Source organism: Lepidochelys kempii, chromosome 2 (assembly GCF_965140265.1).
Source record: "Lepidochelys kempii isolate rLepKem1 chromosome 2, rLepKem1.hap2, whole genome shotgun sequence".
Classification (NCBI taxonomy): Eukaryota; Metazoa; Chordata; order Testudines; family Cheloniidae; genus Lepidochelys; species Lepidochelys kempii.
The window spans coordinates 104,015,810-104,034,840 of record NC_133257.1 but is presented as its reverse complement, the minus strand read 5'-3'; the positions used below and the strand labels follow the sequence as shown (position 1 = coordinate 104,034,840).

At 38.3% G+C, this 19,031-nt stretch overlaps 1 protein-coding gene across 8 annotated transcripts in view; it reads right to left on the bottom strand.

Annotated features, from left to right (window-relative positions):
- ATP9B (ATPase phospholipid transporting 9B (putative)) overlaps positions 1–19,031 on the bottom strand; it is a 296,321-nt gene that overhangs the window by 240,603 nt on the left and 36,687 nt on the right. For 6 of the 8 annotated variants that reach the window (XM_073331800.1, XM_073331797.1, XM_073331798.1 and 3 more), the window contains 3 exons: positions 15,967–16,117; positions 12,862–12,975; positions 4,414–4,522 (listed from right to left, as the gene is read on the bottom strand). In XM_073331800.1, the coding sequence (XP_073187901.1) occupies positions 4,414–4,522; positions 12,862–12,975; positions 15,967–16,117 (374 nt within the window). The remainder of the gene's footprint in view (positions 1–4,413; positions 4,523–12,861; positions 12,976–15,966; positions 16,118–19,031) is intronic. The other 2 variants (XM_073331803.1, XM_073331804.1) reach the window with 1 other exon arrangement.

Here is a 19,031-nt window from a genome sequence, read left to right as displayed (position 1 = left end):
AGTACTAGTGTGTCTAACTTTTATGTTAGAATCAAGGTCTTTATTGGCAGCTGAAGTCATGTATTTTTAATTTTATTTTTTTATTTTGTCAGCCTTCTGTGCAAATGGCTTGTCTATCATAAAATTCTCAAATCAGCCTGCAATAGATCTAATTGAGTATCACTGGACTAGATGATCACAAAGGTCCCTTCTGGCCTTAAAGTCTATGAATCTATATCTTAATACTTTATGTTCTGGTTTACTAAAGAATATCACATGAGGTCTTAAATTAAAGCCAGGGTCACACTGGTTATTCACATCATTGCAAAATGATACTATATATGCTGAAAATATGTTCTTGGATTCTGTATCACAGCAGAGGTGGCAAAACAGGTTTTCTGTCAGACAAGGGATGTTTATGCACCTTTGTCTGTCAAAATGTAAATAAGTATTGTCTCATTCACAGTGGGTCTCCCATCACCCATCTAAGCTAAATGCAGAGGAAACATTGCAAGAATTTTAAAAAAGAACTAACAGGTAGAGAGACACAGCAGGGAAGATAACTTTATTTTGAGAAACACTTCAAACACTTTGCTGGACTATATTTAGGGGACAAAGATGACATTCTGCAGCTAGGAATTAAACAGGCAGTGTATTTACATTCATGAAAATGAGATCACAACCAGCTGTGGATGAAGATGCTGCAGAAGGCTTCTGAGGAGATAAACTTCACTAGGTAGAAGGTTACCCTAATAAAGTTTAATCTCTAAAAAGCATGTTATGATTTTGTTTTATATGTAACTTTTTTCTCTATTATCCTTAACTCACTACCTCTTGAATCTTTGATAATAAACTTCGTGTTTTCACCATAAATATAGCTCAGTGCTCTGGTATTAAGAAAAGAGCTGATCCTGAGTTGAATCAGAGAAGCTGGCATATATACTGTTCCTTTGGGTACAGCAGACCTGGTATTTCTGAGAGTGTTCAGTGAAGAAATGGCTGGACACTACAGGAGAGCTCCTCAAAAGGACTCGGGGGCTGGGGTACACTGACTGTTAATCAGTATGGCAAAGTAAGGACTGTCATAGCCCAGAGGAGAGTGCTTGGCTGGTTAATAGGCTGGAGTTATCAGGGAACAGACACCCAGTTAACCACAAGCAAGTCTCCATCATGCTGCTGGTGGGGGGTGGGTACAAGGTGACCCTCAGTCCTGGGTACCCAGAGAACCTGTCACAGAGAATAGGCATAGAGCAGCTTCCCCCGTTGCAAGAGAGGGGAAGCATACATCAGGGAGCCTGGACTGTGACCTGTCCCAGAACAAAATACATGGTGAATCTGGGGTATGTATCATTTTTGGGTACCTGCTGAAAGCAAGAGCCTTGTGGAGCCCTTCCATGTTTTACCAGAAGCACTGGTAGGCAACATGGAAAGGAATGCTTACGTTTCCCCTTAACTTCTTATTTCTGTGCTTTTAAGGTTTTGGTTGGATGGGATGCATCCTATAAAAAAACCTTAGCTATAACTAAACAGCTGTTACTAAACAAGTTCTTGGTCGCCAATAGTATTTTGTATTTCCCTCATGACTACTTCATTTCTTTACCTGCCTTTGTAAGGGACTCCGTCTGAGGCTTTCAGAAAGCCCAAAAAAGTTGTCACCCTGTCATAAATATAAAGGGAAGGGTAACCATCTTTCTGTATACAGTGCTATAAAATCCTTCCTGGGCAGAGGCAAAACCCTTTCACCTGTAAAGGGTTAAGAAGCTCAGGTAACCTTGCTGGCACCTGACCCAAAATGACCAATGAAGGAACAAGATACTTTCAAATCTGGAGGGGGGGGGGGAACAGAGGGTTCTGGCTGTCTGTGGGATGGTTTTGCCGGGAACAGATCAAGGATGCAAGCCTTCCAATTCCTGTAAAGTTAGTAAGTAATCTAGCTAGAAAATGCATTCGATTTTTTTTTTGTTTGTTTAATGGCTTGTGACATTCGCTGTGCTGGAGGGAATGTCTATTCCTGTTTTTGCAAAAAGAAAAGGAGTACTTGTGGCACCTTAGAGACTAACCAATTTATTAGAGCATAAGCTTTCGTGAGCTACAGCTCACTTCCTCAGATGCATATCGTGGAAACTGCAGCAGGCTTTATATATACAAAGAGAATATGAAACAATACCTACTCCCACCCCACTGTCCTGCTGGTAATAGCTTATCTAAAGTGATCATCAGGTGGGCCATTTCCAGCACAAATCCAGGTTTTCTCACCCTCCACCCCCCCACACACAAATTCACTCTCCTGCTGGTGATAGCTGTTTTTGTGTCTTTTTGTAACTTAAGGTTTTGCCTAGAGGGATTCTCTATGTTTTGACTCTGATTACCCTGTAAAGTATTTACCATCTTGATTTTACAGAGGTGATTCTTTTACCTTTTCTTTAAATAAAATCCTTCCTTTAAGAACCTGCCTGATTGATTTTTCATTGTTCTGAAGATTCAAGGGTTTGGGTCTGTGTTCACCTGTACCAATTGGTGAGGCTATTATTATCAAGCCTTTCCCAGGAAAGGGGGTGTAGGGTTTGGGGGGATATTTTGGAGGAAGACATTTCCAAGTGGTCTCTTTCCCTGTTCTTTGTTTAAAACGCTTGGTGGTGGCAGCATACTGTTCAAGGACAAGGCAAAGTTTGTACCTTGGGGAAGTTTTCAACCTAAGCTGGCAAGAATAAGCAGGTCCCCACATCTGTACCCTAGAGTTCAGAGTGGGGAAAGAACCTTGACACACCCTGTCCTCCTGTATCCATATTTTACTTCTATCTTCATAAATGATCTGGAGGATGGTGTGGATTGCACTCTCAGCAAATTTGCGGATGATACTAAACTAGGAGGAGTGGTAGATATGCTGGAGGGCAGGGATAGGATACAGAGGGACCTAGACAAATTGGAGGATTGGGCCAAAAGAAATCTGATGAGGTTCAATAAGGATAAGTGCAGAGTCCTGCACTTAGGATGGAAGAACCCAATGCACCGCTACAGACTAGGGACCGAATGGCTAGGCAGCAGTTCTGCGGAAAAGGACCTAGGGGTGACAGTAGATGAGAAGCTGGATATGAGTCAGCAGTGTGCCCTTGTTGCCAAGAAGGCCAATGGCATTTTGGGATGTATAAGTAGGGGCATAGCGAGCAGATGGAGGGACGTGATCGTCCCCCTCTATTCGACATTGGTGAGGCCTCATTTGGAGTAATGTGTCCAGTTTTGGGCCCCACTACAAGAAGGATGTGGATAAATTGGAGAGAGTCCAGCAAAGGGCAAAAAAAATTATTAGGGGTCTGGAACACATGACTTATGAGGAGAGGCTGAGGGAACTGGGATTGTTTAGTCTGCAGAAGAGAAGAATGAGGGGGGATTTGATAGCTGCTTTCAACTACCTGAGTGATGGTTCCAGAGAGGATGGTTCTAGACTATTCTCAGTGGTAGAAGAGGACAGGACAAGGAGTAATGGTCTCAAGTTGCAGTGGGAGAGGTTTAGGTTGGATATTAGGAAAAAAATTTTCACTAGGAGGGTGGTGAAACACTGGAATGCGTTACCTAGGGAGGTGGTAGAATCTCCTTCCTTAGAAGTTTTTAAGGTCAGGCTTGACAAAGCCCTGGCTGGGATGATTTAATTGGGGATTGGTCCTGCTCTGAGCAGGGGGTTGGACTAGATGACCTCCTGAGGTCCCTTCCAACCCTGATATTCTATGATTCTATGTTTTAATGGTTTCTAGTAGATTAGAAAGACATGATTTTCCTTTTCAGAAACTGCTGATTTACCCCCCATCATGTGATCATATAGAAGTTCTATATTTCTATTTTTAGATATTTCAGCCAGTATACTCATTACTGATCCTCTACGATCTACTTCTCTGAATCACCTCTAGCGCTTTTTTAAAAACATAGGTAAAACATTAGTTACTCTGCCTGGAAGCAGGGCTAGAAGACAGCAAATTTTAATTAGGGAAACAGTATTTTTGTTAGCAGCTTAGCCACTTCATTCTTAAATTCCTTTCAACCTTGGATGCATGCCACACAGTGGTAGTGACTTGTTGTTCTTTACTTTATCCATTTCAAAGAAGAACTGCACTTTAAAGTGGTAGCGTATTTTAAAAAAAACTATTTTCCCTCATGTAACAACTGAAAATTTATAGATGTGGCACATGTAAGTTGCTATTAACAAAAGCCTTCAGATTTCTGGAACAGCTACAATTTTAGATGCTTTATTCAGCTACCAGAAATGAATACTTTGTTCCCCCTAAGCACATCTCTTGTCAGATTATATGAAATTCATTCCTACCGGAATAACATTTCAAAAACCTATTATCACTTTTGTTATTTTAAAAACTGTTTTAACCTAAGTTCAAAAATACAGAATGCGGATTATAAAATACTTAATAAAAAATGTTTTTAACCAACCTCGTATTGTAAGCTTGCTATATAACTGAGAGTTCATTTCCTTGTCTCGCTGGTAACGTCGAAATTCATCAACTGCCTCACGCACCATTGTGACAGCCAAAACAAATCCCTGTTCAAAACATAATGATATAACACATTTCCCAAAATGGAAAATATTTTTTAAAAAATACATAAAAAGGAACATGACAGTAGGAGAAAAATGTGTATATGGAGTATTTCATCATTTTTGACAGCTCAGGGTTTTTTTTAAACCTTTTCTGTCAATCTAGTTCATCTTTACTGTAGAAACACAACTTGTGAAAACATTTTACAAACATAAGAACGGCCATGCTGGGTCAGACCAACGGTCCATCTAGCCCAGTATCCAGTCTTCAGACAGTGCCAGTGCCAGGTGCCCCAAAGGGAGTAAACAGGTAATCAAGTGATCCATTCCCTGTCGCTCATTCCCAGCGTCTGGCAAGCTGAGGCTAGGGACACCATCTCTGCCCATCCTGGCTAACAGCCATTGATGGACCTATCCTCCATGAATTTATCTAGTTCTTTTTGAACCCTGTTATAGTCTTGGCCTTCACAACATCATCTGGCAAAGAGTTCCATAGGCTGACTCTGCATTGTGTGAAGTACAAGTATTGAACAATTTTCATTTCTTGGCATATTCCAGCAAATTACAAATGATATAAAACTTGTAATTTGCTGGAAAATAAATATATATGTGCGCACTAGAGGGGAAAATTTTAGATATAATTTGTATGCTAGAAGAAATTAACATCTTTCAAATAAGTCACTGCATTTATTTATACTATATATAAACAGCATTTTTTGCAATTTGCCTGAGAACTTATTAGCATTTGATTTAAGAATATTTGTATATTTTGACATGTGATGCTGACAATTTGTGTTTTCACAGTTATGAAAGCTTTTAATCTTTTTTAATCTTGATGTCTACTGTCATTGAATTATTTTCCGCCCACCCATAATTTCCTGCAACTGAAAATTTAAATAGACAAAAAAATTAAACATGCTTAATAATAAACATTGATATTATCTGTCAAAATTATGAAAAAATTAAAAAACAAATTCTGCCAAGCCTACCTATAGTAGTGATGGGGATAATCTCATCTTGCTTCTTTAAAAAAAAAAAAAAAGTTGATTGTCCTTTTTCTTACAAAGATAGGCAGAAAAGGGTGAACTGAAGTAAACAGATGGCTAAATTGGAAAATTTGTCACTAATTTTTCCAAATTAGTTCTGGCTATTCACAGTCCTCCAAACACTGAAACAGGGCTGACCCTTTAGGTTTTGTGAAACTCCTGACCACAGATCCTTCAATTCTGGGGAGTACCCCAATTCAATTCACAGCTATGAAGGGGTAGTGCCAAACCAGGCTCCTACAAGCAGCCAGTATAATCTCTGGAAACACGAAAGAGGGAAAGCTAAGTAACAAAAGGCAGAAGAGTCTAGGGGACGAATCATGAGATATATTTACATTTAGTACTTGGCACTTAGCTCAAATCCCTAACTTATCCCTATATTATCAAAACCTCATGTTTATGTTATTTAAACCTCACTTGCCAATTAGCACCCTAAATTAGTTATATGGCCTATGTCTCGAAAAAAAACACCCAAAAACAAACAAACACCGAAAAACTGAATTTCAACCTTTTTCTTCAGGTTCCCCCCCAAAACACACACACTCCTTTAGAAATGTACACACCTTATTAAGATTGACCAGTCATACTCTAAAAACATCCCAGAGTCTTTTATGTAGTTGACAGGCTACATTGCTATCAAGCCATCTATGTAGTATTCTTTCCATAAAGATTTCACTTTCAATTAATGCCCTAAGGAATTGGTGGGGAGAGGGGGTACCACTATTATTCTGAACTTATGGACTGTTGCCATACCACATCATATTAATGTATTACTTTTTCTTTTTGGAAGCAATGTTTCATGCAAGATCATTTTACATAATCAAAATAAAACATTGTGTACCTGTAACAGAGAATTTGCTCCTAATACTTTCAAGTGTACTCGTTTTAGCTCACCAAGGGCATTAAACTCCAAAGTAAAAAGACAGGGAGAAAAATTTAACCTTTCCTGCCTGTTAAGTACATTTTGTATGCACATGAAAGACAGACATTTCAGCTTGAATTTGAATTTTTCTGGAACTCTACATACTATGTTATGACAATTCTTATTGAACTCTTAAGAATATCATGACAAGTAGTCATTCTGTAAAATGAGAATGGGGAAAATCTGCTAAAGAAAGGTTTATATGTATAATTTTAAGATTATATACAGCTTCTGTTTACATCCAACCAATGTGATTGGTGAAGACATCAATGGAAGTTGCAAGAGCAAACAGAAGTCAATATATATAGTACACCATCCTATTTGGTTTGTCAAGTGTGTACATCTTTAAGTGACCATGGCGATCTGTTAGATGATACAGAAAAAGTGACCTATTTGGATATTAAAAGGAAAAAAATAGCTATAGAAAATATTTTAACCGCCTAAGCGTTAAAGGTTACCTATTTTCGAAACAATAGTAATAGTCTCTCTTTAGCAGTAAAGTTTACTGCAAGTGGGCCTTTCCTTAAAAAAAACAAAAACCAAAACCAACACTATCCAGAAGACCTGATATAGAAAACTTCTGTGTCTTACCAGTCAATTGTGTTTGTCTAACTGTGTCAGACAGTCCTCACAGTGGGATATTCCCCATTTCATACCAGCCTGGAGGCATACTGTATCTTCAAGCTCAGACTTATGTCTGCCACTCAGGAAGAACCCTCCGGACAAAAGTTTCCAAAGATCAAAAATACTTACTGTATAAATATTAAGAGGGGCAAATCAACGCGAACCACTTGCAGGAAAACTAATAAGAAATGTAAGGGTTTCCAAGAGGAATATGCTCTCCCCTTTTCAAATTACTTAACAAGCGAGCAATAGCCACACAAAATTCTGAACATATTGTATCCTCAGGAAAGGATCAGATTATCTGACATGAAGAGTCCTAAAAAGAAAATTCACAGGTAAGGCAAATTTTCCCTTCTCTGGCCCCTCCACAGCAGACTGTCTTCATGTTCAAAGCAGTTAATCATCCTTAGGGAGGGAAGATTCAGTTGAACTATGCAAAAGTTGGAAAAGAAATTTAAGAAGGCACCCCATTTACCAACTCTACATATGCAGATAAGACGACAATTTCATGATATTTTGAAAAGTGCAAACAGACCACCACATGGTGGCCTTATAGACCTCAGTGTAAGATGTGAGTGATCACAAAATTTATTATTTTATTACTATTGTACCAGGAGCCCCAAACATGCACCAGGACCCCATTGTGCTAGGCACTATACAAACAGAACAGATGATTAGTAATGTGTTTGAAAGGGGTTGTACTTGAGGGTTCAAATGCCTCTGCTTTTATTTCCTTGATGACCCTGCTCACATCCAACTTATGCCCTTCCAATTCCTTATGATGTTTGGATTCAGACAGAGGACAATACTTCTTCCTATAATATGCTGAAGATTATGGTGACCTTGAAGGCCTAGTCAGTTTGAAGAATTAACATGCCTTGATAGAATATGTATAATTGAGATTCCATAGAGACCATGCCAAGCTCCAAAAACAACCCTGACTGAGGTGGTGGTAAATAAGCAAGATAGTTTCAGTGAGAAGAGGTGGAGTAATACTGACTATATAACGGTTAGAAAAGTGGTTTAATAACTACCTGCAGCACACATTGCAAGATCATGACAGGAATTGGCACATTACTGGAGGATTAAAGAGGTAGTCCTGAGGAATCTGATGTGATGGTGATCAGAGATTCTCCTTACTTTCTTACAGTGCAATATTTGCAATTGCAGCCTTGTCTTGCCGAAGACCAAGGTCAGACCAACTTATAAAAATTCCAATTTTGTTTAGCTGATTTTGCCCTGGTGTATATCTTGTAATACCAACAACTGGACCACATTAAAGCAATTAATAAGGGCCATTTGCAAGATTCCTCTGAACTATCAGAGGATATTTCATGTTCTTAGAATATCAGTGACTATAGTTTATTCCACTCAGCATCTAAAGTGATAGTTTAAGCAGCACTGGATTTTAGCGTAGAGTCTCTGCCGTAGTATCTTCTTTAAACTCTGGATCTTGGCAAAGGTTCATTTCATCCAGAATTGGGTCTGAACCTGAGGATCACTGAAAAGGTGACAGAATCACTATGGCCTGTTCCTTTTGCAGTCTTTTTTGCCATCTTCATCCTCACTGGTTTTGATGGAGAGAGAAGGCATAAAGGAAACATTAGTGTCACTTTGAAGACATGGGGTCTACTTCTAGACGTCCCTTCTTCACATAGTACCTGTTGGTTTTCCAGGCCGATCTGGACATAAGATTAATCAGTGGGCTTTCAACCTGACTTGAGATACTTGGAAAGGATAACCAGTCCAGATTCCTTTCCCTTGGTTCTAAGTGCATCGTGCTGAACCAATTGACCCTGACTTTTCTTCTCCTTTACCATGTAAAATCCTGAGGGACAGAATGAAAGCTTCTGCTCAGGACATGATCAAGACTGCTTCCTTGAGCAATCCCTAAAGTCTTCATATCAGCTTATTAAGGAGCAGTTTCTGAAGCGTCATCTGCTGGAAACAGAGAAGTAGCCTACTGGTCACAGCTCTAGACAGTTTATACTCTCCTCCTTATGTGTTACTTACATCACACCCACTGTGTCTCACATGAGTACAGATGTGCTTCCCTTTCCTGGAGCCTGGTAATCTACACAGATGACTAACTATGTAGATGTTGAACAGTCTTAAGGATGAATTTAACAAGAGATGCTAATATTAGCTCCAGCCCAAGATATTTATATACTTGCAGGCTGGAAGTGAAGCAATAACTGTGCAAGGTATCCATGTACGAGACCAGCAAGCTAAGGAGCTGAACCAGGGATTTTAGTTTAGTAGAGATGTACCAACATGTACATTTAGTAGAGATGTACCAACAGAGTCTTCTCCTGACTCTCTTCTGAAATAAACATTGTCTTGAACAGTGACTAGACAGCTCTGATACTGAGTTTAAAAGGTTGCAAATGCTTCTTCCCCTTGTTCACTTAAAGCCTTATTCCTGCAGAAAGAGCGCCAGATGCTAAGTCCAGCATAACAGTGACCTGTGAAGGAATCCTGGTGAGGTCACCCAGATAAGAATAGACGGATCTCTCTTTCTCTTCAAGGAAGAGGTGACTAGGGTGTTTGTGAATACCTGTGTGGAAACGGAATCTAAAATGTATTGGAAATGTTTTTCATTGTAGCAGAATCTAAAGATTCTCTTGTGATCAGAATGAATATAATCCCCTGGAGATCTACTCGGAATATGAAAACATGGGAGAATAAATGTTGTTACACTTGATTTCAGTATTTACCTCTGAAATTCATTTATGACCTTACTGAGAAAGACCTGAAATCTAGGACTGCCAGCATGTCACTGCTTCAGTTTGATAGCACTGAGGCTCTGGTGCACTTTTGAAAACGTCCATTCTGTAAAAAACTAGCTCCATTATTAAAATGTGTAGGAGATCAACTATTACATTCTTCATATGCTGATACTATAAGAAGATTTGTTGTTGATTATGTTGGTTTGCTTTTATTTTATTTGAACTTTGTGTCCCAGGGACGAGTGAGAGACAGTTCTATTGAATCTACTTTTCTGAATAGCTCAAACACTGATTTTCCCAAGATGTTAGCCTTCCACATGGAGGCCATTCTGAAGTTCCCCCTCTTAGAGAAGTAGGATCCTCAGAATTAGGGAAAACCAAAGCTAATAAGAACTGTTCACATTCAGCAGTTTCCCAAGGAAACCCAGTCAGAGTCTTCCAACTCTCAGAAATGACTGCAGTGGTCTCTTTCTAATGTATCTTTTCAACATTGAAGGAACATCAATTTCAAAGGGAATGCCAATAAAGTAACATACTCTGGAGTCTCTCACTGGACAGAAAACCTTTATTTTCCCTTCTTTTCATCCATGTCCTGGCCTCAATGACTGCTCTGCATCTTTACTCCAAAAAGAGCCTATCAACTGAAGATTTATAAGGTTGACATTAGATGATGACTGTGAAACACATTTCCATATGAAGAGCTACTTCATGGGCCACTGTTATAAACTCTACAATGTAGCATAAATCTTAGTCAGTTTAAGCATTGGTCCCAACAGGAATTACTAGGAAAATCTACATACGAGGCACGGGGTTGTTAAAATGGCCTTCCAGTAGAGATTAGTCCAGCATAATCTGTGGTCACAGCCAATATTACCAGGGTTGAAGTCAATGTATCCAAGTTGTGTCTGAACGATGATCCTATTCTCCTCTTGTCAGTTCCTAGCAAAGGAGTACTCCCAAGGAGTACTACTTCATATGGTACAGCTGCGTCCCCTTGACTAACAAGGCTATAGCAGGCTCTGCCTTATGGAAGAGCAATGAAGTCTTTTAGTGTATGTGAAATTTATGAATTTGCATGTTAGGACATTTTGCCTTAATAGAGAAAAAATACCCCTCTTAACCACACCCTTATACTGGATGAAGAGGCATTACAGGACTCTCTCAAGTTAACAAAAATTTGTGTTTTCTCCTCCAAAAACCACAGAAACGTGCAAAGACAGATCCCCTACCCTATGCATCCTTAATTCTGGGAAGTCCAGATGAGTGAGTGCTTTATCTTCATCCAAGCCCTGACTCAGAGATTTCCCCTCACCTTTGGAGAATATTTGAAAACTGACTCGAGAGGTTTTTAAGACATCAACAGGAGCTTTGAAGGTAATGGAATAAGTTAATTTACAGGAAAACTGAATTTTTGTGCTGCTCCTTTAAAAGCTTGCTGAGAGGCCTTCTCCTTTATTGGTCCCTGGGCCAAATCCCTGAGGGAACACGGGGGAGAGTTACAACAGAGACTTAAAAGTGAGAGATGAGAGGCATGTTCCCTACAAATTTCCCAAAGGAAAAGAGCAGCCATTTTTTAATCTCCTGGGGGACCCATGTAGGCTAGAAGGGGAGAGAAGACATTCTCATCCTCCAGGGAATGGAATTTGAATCATTTGAACATTCTGCCCACTGCTACTTGGTTCTGGATGAGTGGAGTCTAGTCTCAGAATGGAGCTTTCCTGAAGCCTGTTCAACCATCTTGATATGAGCTTTGCTAACACACAAATTGCAAGCAGAGTTCCCTTGCAGCCTTCTCAACTGCCTCAACATAGACCTTGCCTACACCCCAACTGGCAGCTTCATCTTTGCCCCCAGTAACCTAACAAGGGGATTAACAATGGGGACATTTCTTGCATTCAGTTTTCCCTTGCTGCTTGCCTTAGGCTACATCTGCACTACAAATCAGGGGAGTGATTCTCAGTTCGCATAAACGTACTCACAATAGCTTGATAAGAGTTAGTGCAAGTATAAAAAGTAGCATAACCATGGTAGCACAGGCAGCAGCAGCACGGCTTCGCTGTGCTGAGTACAAACCCACCTGAATCCCGTGGGTACATACTCAAAACAGCTGCCGCTGCCCATGCTACCATGAGTACACTGCTATTCATACTCGCTCTAGCTCTCTCTGAGCTACTGCGAGTACGCGTACACGAGCTGGGAGTCATACCCGGAGGTCGTAATATAGCTGTACCCTGAGGATATCCTGTATCCTGAGGGAGATGCCACCCACTAAATCCTCCTTAGAAACCTCTTTTGGGGGGAGGGGGGGAGAAGGTGTGGGGTGGATTGTATCAGTCACAAGGAGAATAACCTTGAAGACAATGAAGAAATAGAGACAAATGTAGTTATTTTTTAAAATCTTGTGAAGCGTCCTGCTACAAAAGGAGACCGTGATTCTGCCATCTGTATAGTTTGGAGGAAGAGATTCTGGATAGTTCTTGAGAGGCAGTCCTGAGTGAAAGAGCCAAAGATCTTACCTGCCTCCATTTGCTTTGGAGACAGAAAATGGTGAAGATTATTGGACATGCAAGGGATGGAAGAATTTAAACTTCTCACTGAGCCCTCTCATACAGATGAAAGCTACAGAACATCAGAAAATACTATATATATCCATTTTGCAGTCAGTGTTTGATAAAGTCAAAAACAAAATTAGTTAATGTACCAAATGTTCTGTACTAAAACTGATATTTTTGTTTCACATTTCAGTAGCTACCACCAGCTAGATAGGGAGTACAAACAATTTAGATAAGGAAGTAGTTCACACAGGAGCTGCAGAGCTCCTGGGGAGCAAGAAATACTTTTGGGAACATCTGCCCATAATAGTTTAAACAAACAACTGAGCACCCTGCCAGCGCCACCTCCCCCCCCCCACCCCCGCATATTAAAACATAAGCATCTAAAATAATTTTTACATTTTATAAATAAAATTCTAAAATCAAAAGCAGACTAATACTAAAACCTGTCTTATATCAGCTTTTTGTTTACCAGAGGAGCCCAGTAGGTGTACAGGTAGCCTATTTTCAATGCAGGTACAAACTGTGAGCAGGACACGATGAGAAAATAGAGATTCAAGAAAAACTTGAACTGTTCATATAAAACCTAAAATGAAAAACAAAAGAAAAACAGAAAAAATTACTTAAAATTTTATTTCAGGAATGTACATGAAAAAAATGTTACTTTTTCCATAAGTATAACTTCATTATACTGCATGTTTAACAAACTTAGTTCATTATCACTTTTTATAGGAACCATTACGTACAGAGAAAATCCATTTTAAATTACTTGAATACAACCCATAAATAGCAGCAATCACAGGCATAACGATCACTGAATTTTCAAGATATACTAGAGATTATTGAAAATAATACATCTCCATCTATCTAATCTGGATTAAATTACTGTAAAATGGCTTGCCCTGGAATTAACTCAAACTATCTGCAGTCTGCCCTACAGCAACAACATTCAAAAATCAATTATGATTAAGGTATTTTAGTGTTTGTGGTCCAAACTTGGATTTTTAAAGTCAGTAGTTTCTTTTTCCTCATGGTATCAATACAAAGCAAAATTAAGGTTGTCTGGGTGACCTAATTTTGCATATCAGTAACTCCACAGTACCAACACAGGGAGTATGTCAGCATCCTGACTGAAACGATACTGTGCTCCAACAAGCCGCAGTAGGCAGAAAAGCTTCTGGGAATAGTTATTAGCTACTATAGGGTACAGTAGACCTGAGGATGCTGATTTATGCTGGAAACTGAACTAGTGAGCATGAACATGGTGTTCAGCCACCTTTGTTCCCTCTTTTCAGGTTCCATCTCCAAGCAAATATTTTCATAGGCAGTGGAAAGAAATTACATGAAAACAAGACTGTCCAGGGGAGTCATGAAGGCATGAAAATGTTATGAGACACTTTTTGGCCTTGTGTAAATGTAACAAGATGACCATAAAGTAAAATGTAGAAGCTTTAATATTTAGGTCCATATTTATTACAATATACATGGTACAACACAGGTTCTCATGAGAAAATATATCAAAGCAATATTTTGAGTGTTTTTGTTTTATTTTGTTTTTTTGCTTTGCTAAGTCAAAGTAAAACACTGATATCTTGCTTAGTAAATTAGTCCAAATATATTTATTTTCAGTATGAAACTAATAAACTATCCTCATGTTTGCCAGTGATGGGAGTGCAAACCGTAAAATTACAACTAAGTGCCAGATGCACTACAACATTATGGAAGTTTCAACAGAAGTCATTCAATAAGTACAACATTTATTATTAACTTATGAATACTATTAATGCTTACAGAGAGCAGTTACATACATTATTTACAGTACTGTACAGTGCTGTAATTGTTAAAATGATAAATAGCTATGCTGGAGTGATATTGTGTTTATGTTCATAATAAAACATTTTCCTTTGATGCCTAAAATGTTTGAATTATTTCACAAATTAATCTCGGCAGGGTGATTAGCTTTTTTCTCCTCACCAGTGGTTTATTTAAAGTGCCAGTTAGCATAAATTAACAGTTAAGAAACTGACACTCTTCTTTAAAAAAAATCAAAATAGGATTCCTACTGTGCAATTATAAAACATTTTCGAAGTATCATATCTTCTTAGGAAAAGAACCTGAACCGTGCTAGCTCCCTCAACAGGTAACAGCAAATTATGGCTCACCTTTACAGGCATCAGGAACATGCCTTGTGACACATATATTTTTAACCACAACAATCAATAGCTTACCGTACACTTAATGAACTTTGTGACCCTTATGAAAGTATACACTGCGTAACCAATCTGAGTATTTAATAATTTAAGCCAAGGAAGAAAACATTGGATTGACTCAATAAAGATGAGAATATTTATCTGCTTGAGACAGTTGACATCTTACTACCCTGACAAAAGATCGGTCTTAATTATGGTGCCATTACATTTTTTGAATTTTAATAAAGAGACATATTAGATATCAAGCATTTGCCAGCTACTGGATGAATGTGGTTAGAGGTATAGGCTCAATGCTCAAAATAAAACAGGTATGATTACTTAAATTCAAAGGACAAAACATTTCTATATTGAAACCTACAAGGTAATTTGTTAATACAAAAAAAGACTCCATACAAACGAAAAATGTATCAGTAAAAATTTATATGAAATATCAAAAATGCATGCTATCATGATTTATCATTTAGTCATTGAAACATCTCTCCTCAAAAGTTATATTTTCAGCAGAACTGAAAAAAAATTTAAAAATCCAAAAAACAATGGAACAGCTATCCAAAACATTTGTAAAGTCAATTTGTAATTTATGCAAAGAATGAACACTGAAGGCAAAGAATTCACTTAAATCAACTGTTAAATAACAAAAAAAATAAAAAAGCCACACTGTGACATTTGTTTTTAAATAAAATGGAAAACATTCCAGTCTGCAACAAACTGTACTTAAAAGTTGAATTCAATGCATAAAAGAATTCTGCACTTTAAAACCATAATATGTAAAAACAGATCTGAAAAGACAGCACATTAATTTTAAACTAGGTCTTGTTAACATTGTTCTTAAAATAATTTAAGAGCAACCAAGTCCTGTTATTTAAATGGAAAATTTTTGACTATTTTATTTATAGTTATTGTATTTTCTTATACGCACTCACTGCTGTTAAAGACTTCTGCATAAGAACATGAACCTTAAACTATTTATTCCTCATTTAAAGTCGAACCTCTGTGACAAAATAATCATTTCCACACAATCAGCTGTGATAACACAGAGGATTATAACTTCTAGTGAGGAATAAAGAAATGCAAAAGAACATTTATCCCTGAATTTTTAGAGACAGCATGGAATTCTAGCTACATGACTCATTGAATTACATGCAAATTGCACTTCTATAATCTGTGCCACTTTGAAAATACAGTGAGATTAGAAACAAAAAGTCTTACTCTCATGTAAGGGTCATCACTAATAAGGAGAATGAGAAATTAAGTACAGAACGCATGAAGTAGATAAGAATATCTATTTCTTCAGTCTTTTTTTTTTTTAAAGGTACCATGAGGGGCATAAACTAAGCCCACTTTCAAGTAATCATTAGTAGCCTTACCCCAGGTATAAATGTAAAGATATTGTATTTTTGATTTTTTATAGCATTTCTTGGATATTTTTCTTCACATTTTTCAGGACATCCCAGCCACACCGTACGAGCTTTTAGCTCTTTCTTTCTTCTGCAAATGTTTATGAGCCAGTCACAGCAACTGTAAAGAACAAGAAATATTTGGTTTAATTTTTAAAAAGCTATTCTATGTATTATGGGCAATATTTTCAAACCTGGAAATCTGAAGTTAGGAGAATGTATTTAGGCCCTCAGGTTTGAAATTTTGGCCTATGTCTATATCATAAATAAAGTGTTGATTGTTTCAATATCTAGTGCAGGTGTAGAGTATTTCTAATACTTAGCCTTACCTGTAAAAATTATGTGTTGCTGCTATCACCTTCTTAACAGGCTTTTCAAGATAAATCTATTTGTTCTGTTACTCACCTTCCCTCAGAAAAATGAACTCTAGATTTTGATTTTTAAAAACTGATTTTTGCTGTTATTGAAATACAGCTTAGTTACTGTCTCTGCTGAGATTTTTACTTGTTCATGCTGCTAGACATATTCCTTAAAAAAATATTTTCATTAAAGTCTAAATGTGACAGATCATATGAGCTGAGCCATGAATAAGTAGGGCTCACTGCTAGCAGATTTAGAAGTCCAACTGACTGATGAACCCAGGCTTTTTGTTTCGTTTAGAAACCAGACTAAATTAAGCAAAAATGGTAGCTTTGTGTATCCGAAGTACAACCATAAAAAAACAGGGCTTTTCCAGATGGCATTCTCCTCTTCTTCTAATGGCAGCCACCCTCAACTCTTCAGAGGGCAGTAATTTTTTAGTGTGCTGGAGTAATTACTTCACCACAGCTGTCTCAAACCTAATAACTGCATTAATTACGTGAAGGGATTTTTAGGGTGTGACTTTCCTTCATTCAGTCTCAGCTCTCTCCTTGTCAATTGCTGGCTATGTTCCATACTAGCCAACTTCTAACCTGGAATACAACAACATACTCCCACACAAAAAAACTGCATTAAAATGGAGTTAAGTTATTGATATGTACTCTCAAGGATAAAACACATTACAGGTATGTTGTAGTACGATATTCAGTTTTATGGCTACATCTAAAAGAAACCCTAACCTGTTAAAGTAGGCATGCACAGTAAGGCACCTAAACAACCTTAACTCTGCCTTGTAATGATGGTATGCAATAACCAGATGATTACAATCAAGACATTTTAGTGTTTGCTTTCCCAGATTAGATTAACCTAATTTTTAAAACATTTTTTTCACCTCATGGTATTTCTAACAAGGCAGGGGGTCAAAGTTGCTTGTGTGCCTTTCTGGATTTCTTTTAAGGTCTTGTCTTTATGACTAGTTAGTGCATAGCGAGCTGGGGAGCAAATCTACAGCACTCCAGCATGCCACACACTACCTGATTATGTGAAACCTGCTACCACCCCTGAAAGTTCCCTAGTGTGCTTTGTTTACAGTAGGGAACTTCAGTGAGCAGCAACAGAGTCCATACAGACAGTGTATGACACACTGGAACTGTCAAGGTTCCTTCCCCACTCTGAACTCTAGGGTACAGATGTGGTGACCTGCATGAAAGATCCCCTAAGCTTATTCTTACCAGCTTAGGTAAAAACTTCTCCAAGGTACAAACTTTGCCTTGTCCTTGAACAGTATGCTGCCACCACCAAGTGTTTTAAACAAAGAACAGGAAAAGAGACCACTTGGAGACGTCTTCCCCCAAAATATCCACCCAAGCCCTAAACCCCCTTTCCTGGGAAAGGCTTGATAATAATAGCCTCACCAATTGGTACAGGTGAACACAGACCCAAACCCTTGAATCTTCAGAACAATGAAAAATCAATCAGGCAGGTTCTTAAAGGAAGGATTTTATTTAAAGAAAAGGTAAAAGAATCACCTCTGTAAAATCAAGATGGTAAATACTTTACAGGGTAATCAGAGTCAAAACATAGAGAATCCCTCTAGGCAAAACCTTAAGTTACAAAAAGACACAAAAACAGGAATAGACATTCCCTCCAGCACAGCGAATGTCACAAGCCATTAAACAAACAAAAAAAAATCTAATGCATTTTCTAGCTAGATTACTTACTAACTTTACAGGAATTGGAAGGCTTGCATCCTTGATCTGTTCCTGGCAAAACCATCCCACAGACAGCCAGAACCCTCTGTTCCCCCCCCCTCCAGATTTGAAAGTATCTTGTTTCCTCATTGGTCATTTTGGGCCAGGTGCCAGCAAGGTTACCTTAGCTTCTTAACCCTTTACAGGTGAAAGGATTTTGCCTCTGCCCAGGAGGGATTTTATAGCACTGTATACAGAAAGGTGGTTACCCTTCCCTTTATATTTATGACACTGTAGATTCACACCCTACTGCTGTGCAGTCATTTATTGTTTAGACATCTCTAAATATAATCTTAACTCGAATTATCTGGGTCTAAAATTCTGGGTTTGGGGAGCATTACAACATCTCAGTAATGTGTTTTACACTTAAACGGAAATTAAAGTTGTAAGTACAGCTAAGAAATTTAACTGAGTTTTTTCTTTGGCAATTTCCATAGTTTTTTTTAAATTATTAAAAACTCCAGACCTCATGTGCGTGCATATAAAACTTTAAAGAGCAGATTCACTGGTATACCAAAGCAACCAGGGAACACCAGCGTTAACCCTACGTATAAGCAGCTCTTATTTACTACAGTAGAGCAAATTCACCGAAGTGTTCTAGCAAACCTGACCTTTAATTCTCAATTGCCTTATTAGTTTAGAGGGCTATGTTCGTGAGACTAGCCCTGTGTGAATGTGAGGCAGGGGAGAGTCCAGTCCTCCACTTCCTGAGTCCCAATGTTTCTGAGCTCTAAGGGCTCTCCTGAGCTTCTGTCTTGGATCCATGGCAATGCTGTGCCACAGGGAAAAAAGGAGCCAAGGCAGCAGTGACAGGAGCAAGAAACCTTCATGCACCAATGCCCAAGCTAACATGCCCAAGCCAATCTTTAAGTGCAAAACAACTCAACCTTGACTATGGAAACATGGCCAGCACCTCCATAATTA